Genomic DNA, 5598 nt, shown 5'->3' on the forward strand with positions numbered 1-5598 from the left:
AATGGCACCCTATTCCCTATGTACTGCACTACTTAAGACCAGGACAAATGGCACCCTATTCCCTATGTACTGCACTACTTTAGACCAGGACAAATGGCACCCTATTCCCTATGTACTGCACTACTTAAGACCAGGACAAATGGCACCCTATTCCCTATGTACTGCACTACTTTATACCAGGACAAATGGCACCCTATTCCCTATGTACTGCACTACTTAAGACCAGGACAAATGGCACCCTATTCCCTATGTACTGCACTACTTTAGACCAGGACAAATGGCACCCTATTCCCTATGTACTGCACTACTTAAGACCAGGACAAATGGCACCCTATTCCCTATGTACTGCACTACTTTAGACCAGGACAAATGACACCCTATTCCCTATGTACTGCACTACTTTAGACCAGGACAAATGGCACCCTATTCCCTATGTACTGCACTACTTTAGACCAGGACAAATGGCACCCTATTCCCTATGTACTGCACTACTTTAGACCAGGACAAATGGCACCCTATTCCCTATGTACTGCACTACTTTAGACCAGGACAAATGGCACCCTATTCCCTATGTACTGCACTACTTTAGACCAGGACAAATGGCACCCTATTCCCTATGTACTGCACTACTTTAGACCAGCTCCCATAGTGCACTATATAGAGAATAGGGAGCCCATTTGGACAGAGCCTGTTTAGAGCCTGGTGATTTGGTATTTAAATGGTTGTTTGACTTTCCCAGGGTCCCTGCGCTACTCTCAGCTCCGATCCCTCTAACGGGGAGAGAGTTTGACAGATGAGGGGCACCCGGAGACCAAGCCATGGAGCCTATTAGAGACCAACATAGCCTAGCGGGGGGTTGAGTGATGAGGCTGTTCTGAGAGAGGGGAGGGGTAGATGCTGAGGGGAGGCTGTCCTACCCTGGGAAGGGTGAGGGGTAGAGGGGAGGCTGTCCTGCCCTGGGTGGGGTGGGGGTAGAGGGGAGGCTGTCCTGCCCTGGGTGGGGTGGAGGTAGAGGGGAGGCTGTCCTGCCCTGGGTGGGGTGGAGGTAGAGGGGTAGATGCTGAGCGGAGGCTGTCCTGCCCTGGGTGGGGTGGGGGTAGAGGGGAGGCTGTCCTGCCCTGGGTGGGGTGGAGGTAGAGGGGTAGATGCTGAGCGGAGGCTGTCCTGCCCTGGGTGGGGTGGAGGTAGAGGGGAGGCTGTCCTGCCCTGGGTGGGGTGGAGGTAGAGGGGAGGCTGTCCTGCCCTGGGTGGGGTGGGGGTAGAGGGGAGGCTGTCCTGCCCTGGGTGGGGTGGGGGTAGAGGGGAGGCTGTCCTGCCCTGGGTGGGGTGGAGGTAGAGGGGAGGCTGTCCTGCCCTGGGTGGGGTGGAGGTAGAGGGGAGGCTGTCCTGCCCTGGGTGGGGTGGGGGTAGAGGGGAGGCTGTCCTGCCCTGGGTGGGGTGGGGGTAGAGGGGAGGCTGTCCTGCCCTGGGTGGGGTGGAGGTAGAGGGGTAGATGCTGAGCGGAGGCTGTCCTGCCCTGGGTGGGGTGGGGGTAGAGGGGAGGCTGTCCTGCCCTGGGTGGGGTGGAGGTAGAGGGGAGGCTGTCCTGCCCTGGGTGGGGTGGAGGTAGAGGGGAGGCTGTCCTGCCCTGGGTGGGGTGGGGGTAGAGGGGAGGCTGTCCTGCCCTGGGTGGGGTGGGGGTAGAGGGGAGGCTGTCCTGCCCTGGGCGGGGTAAGTGGTAGTTCAGACATCTAACTCAACCCTAACTAACCCTGAGTTCAGACATCTAACTCAACCCTAACTAACCCTGAGTTCAGACATCTAACTAACCATAACTAACCCTGAGTTCAGACTTCTAACTCAACCCTAACTAACCCTGAGTTCAGACTTCTAACTCAACCCTAACTAACCCTGAGTTCAGACTTCTAACTCAACCCTAACTAACCCTGACCCTGAGTTCAGACTTCTAACTCAACCCTAACTAACCCTGAGTTCAGACTTCTAACTCAACCCTAACTAACCCTGACCCTGAGTTCAGACATCTAACTCAACCCTAACTAACCCTGAGTTCAGACATCTAACTCAACCCTAACTAACCCTGAGTTCAGACTTCTAACTCAACCCTAACTAACCCTGAGTTCAGACTTCTAACTCAACCCTAACTAACCCTGACCCTGAGTTCAGACATTTAACCAACCAAAACTAACCCTGAGTTCAGACATGACCAGCTGGAAGACAGTTATTCCCATGACCAAATGGCACCCTATCTCCTATCTAGTTCACTACTTCTGACCAGGACCTAATGGCACCCTATCTCCTGTCTAGTCCACTACTTCTGACCAGGACCTAATGGCACCCTATCTCCTGTCTAGTCCACTACTTCTGACCAGGACCTAATGGCACCCTATCTCCTGTCTAGTCCACTACTTCTGACCAGACCTCAGGTCATTTGAGACACAACCATTAGAGATCAGCAGGATCTGAACGTATTGTCGTATTATGAATGACTATTTTCATTGACTTGTTGAAGCCACGTCTCGTAACCACTATAAAGAAGCCCTGGTTGTGACGGGGTAGGAAACCTTTTTCCGACTGTTATCAGTGAAGGAAGAGCCTTTCCGTGTGCAGATGTCTCCTTCTATAGGTCAGAGTTATGTTTTGGTCCCTTCTGATCCAGGCTGGCCTCCTGATCCAGTCCTGTACAACTGTGTAGAAGGTAGTTCTCCACAAGAGGGCGGTAGAGACTTCTGTAAGTCTCACGTGGTGGAAAACAGAGGTTTGTTTTTATCTAAAAAGGAAAGAAATGAGCCACCAAGAGAGTCTGACTGAGGTGTTCAGCATCACTCCTGTCTGACTGAGGAGTTCAGCATCACACCTGTCTGACTGAGGAGTTCAGCATCACACCTGTCTGACTGAGGTGTTCAGCATCACATCTGTCTGACTGAGGAGTTCAGCATCACTCCTGTCTGACTGAGGAGTTCAGCATCACACCTGTCTGACTGAGGAGTTCAGCATCACACCTGTCTGACTGAGGAGTTCAGCATCACACCTGTCTGACTGAGGAGTTCAGCATCACACCTGTCTGACTGAGGCGTTCAGCATCACACCTGTCTGACTGAGGAGTTCAGCATCACACCTGTCTGACTGAGGCGTTCAGCATCACACCTGTCTGACTGAGGAGTTCAGCATCACACCTGTCTGACTGAGGCGTTCAACATCACACCTGTCTGACTGAGGAGTTCAGCACCTGTCTGGACAGCAACATATTGTCTGTAATGCTGTCTGATTCACCACTAATTCTGCATTGATGTGCACAAACTGCACATATGTGTGCTGCTGGAAATCTTCCTGATGTTTACAGATGTAGGGTCCTAAATTGAGCCAAAATAATCCTGCAATAACAGTACATGTGAATTATTATGTGGATTATAATTTATTGATATTTTGTAAGAGTTGATACATTTTACATGGCCAATGAAAAGAGGCACTAAACGTGGTTTTAAAGCTGGTTTCATGCAATTCTACACATTTTGCCATGCAGTGTTCTTGCAGTGTTCTTATGCAGTGTTCTTATGCAGTGTTCTTATGCAGTGTTCTTATGCAGCGTTCTTATGCAGCGTTCTTGCAGTGTTCTTATGCAGTGTACTTGCAGTGTTCTTATGCAGTGTTCTTGCTGTGTTCTTATGCAGTGTTCTTGCAGTGTTCTTATGCAGTGTTCTTGCAGTGTTCTTGCAGTGTTCTTATGCAGTCTTCTTATGCAGTGTTCTTGAAGTGTTCTTGCAGTGTTCTTATGCAGTGTTCTTGTGCAGCGTTCTTATGCAGCGTTCTTGCAGTGTTCTTATGCAGTGTTCTTGCAGTGTTCTTATGCAGTGTTCTTGCAGTGTTCTTATGCAGTGTTCTTGCAGTGTTCTTATGCAGTGTTCTTATGCAGTGTTCTTATGCTGTGTTCTTGCAGTGTTCTTATGCAGTGTTCTTATGCAGTGTTCTTGCAGTGTTCTTATGCAGTGTTTGCAGTGTTCTTATGCAGTGTTCTTGCAGTGTTCTTATGCAGTGTTTGCAGTGTTCTTATGCAGTGTTCTTATGCAGTGTTCTTATGCAGTGTTCTTGCAGTGTTCTTATGCAGTGTTCTTGCAGTGTTCTTATGCAGTGTTTGCAGTGTTCTTATGCAGTGTTCTTATGCAGTGTTATGATGCAGTGTTCTTGCAGTGTTCTTATGCAGTGTTCTTATGCAGTGTTCTTATGCAGTGTTCTTGCAGTGTTCTTATGCAGTGTTCTTGCAGTGTTCTTATGCAGTGTTCTTATGCAGTGTTCTTATGCAGTGTTCTTGCAGTGTTCTTATGCAGTGTTCTTATGCAGTGTTCTTATGCAGTGTTCTTATGCAGTGTTCTTGCAGTGTTCTTATGCAGTGTTCTTGCAGTGTTCTTATGCAGTGTTCTTGCAGTGTTCTTATGCAGTGTTCTTATGCAGTGTTCTTATGCAGTGTTCTTGCAGTGTTCTTATGCAGTGTTCTTATGCAGTGTTCTTGCAGTGTTCTTATGCAGTGTTCTTATGCAGTGTTCTTGCAGTGTTCTTATGCAGTGTTCTTATGCAGTGTTCTTGCAGTGTTCTTATGCAGTCTTCTTGCAGTGTTCTTATGCAGTGTTCTTATGCAGTGTTCTTGCAGTGTTCTTATGCAGTGTTCTTGCAGTGTTCTTATGCAGTGTTCTTATGCAGTGTTCTTGCAGTGTTCTTATGCAGTGTTCTTAATTAAGCTATCTTTGTAACTCAAACATAACAAAATCATTTGGCGAATTTTAGATTCTCCTCGACAGTCTAGTTTCTATTTTTAGTTCTCAAAGAGGATCTTATTTCATATATATATATAGGTCCGTTATCTGTTTTACTTTATATCTAGTTTTAGTCCTTTAATTATGCACTGAAAACGTTTGACCAGCCCAGTTATCATTTTTTTTAAATACAAAAATTGTGAGTGGCTGCAAAATGTATATAGAGGAAACACTGATACATTTGCAGGTCAAATAAGTTTGGCAGGAGTCTGTCAGCAGGGTTTGGCAGGAGTCTGTCTGCAGAGTTTGGCAGGAGTCTGTCTGCAGAGTTTGGCAGGTGTCTGTCAGCAGGGTTTGGCAGGAGTCTGTCAGCAGGGTTTGGCAGGAGTCTGTCTGCAGAGTTTGGCAGGAGTCTGTCAGCAGGGTTTGGCAGGAGTCTGTCAGCAGGGTGTGGCAGGAGCCTGTCAGCAGGGTTTGGCAGGAGTCTGTCTGCAGGGTTTGGTAGGAGTCTGTCTGCAGGGTTTGGTAGGAGTCTGTCAGCAGGGTTTGGCAGGAGTCTGTCAGCAGGGTTTGGCAGGGCTGAGGGAGTGAGCGGTGGGGATGGCTGAGTGAGAGTTGGGGAGGGCTGAGTGAGAGGTGGGGAGGGCTGAGTGAGAGGTGGGGAGGGCTGAGTGAGAGGTGGGGAGGGGAGGGCTGTGGGAGCTGTGGGGAGGGCTGAGGGAGAGGTGGGGAGGGCTGAGGGAGAGGTGGGGAGGGGAGGGCTGAGGGAGAGGTGGGGAGGGCTGAGGGAGAGGTGGGGAGGGCTGAAGGAGAGGTGGGGAGGGCTGAGGGAGTGAGTGTTGAGTATTGTCAT

The 5598-nt window shown here is 49.3% G+C and overlaps 1 protein-coding gene across 1 annotated transcript; it reads right to left on the bottom strand.

Annotated features, from left to right (window-relative positions):
• Window positions 1-845: 845 nt before the first annotated feature.
• Window positions 846-1730, bottom strand: LOC118964540 (basic salivary proline-rich protein 3-like). The gene has a single exon (XM_036976531.1). The coding sequence runs from the start codon at window positions 1728-1730 to the stop codon at window positions 846-848; it is 885 nt and encodes a 294-aa protein (XP_036832426.1).
• Window positions 1731-5598: the final 3868 nt, after the last annotated feature.

Source organism: Oncorhynchus mykiss, chromosome 5 (assembly GCF_013265735.2).
Source record: "Oncorhynchus mykiss isolate Arlee chromosome 5, USDA_OmykA_1.1, whole genome shotgun sequence".
Classification (NCBI taxonomy): Eukaryota; Metazoa; Chordata; class Actinopteri; order Salmoniformes; family Salmonidae; genus Oncorhynchus; species Oncorhynchus mykiss.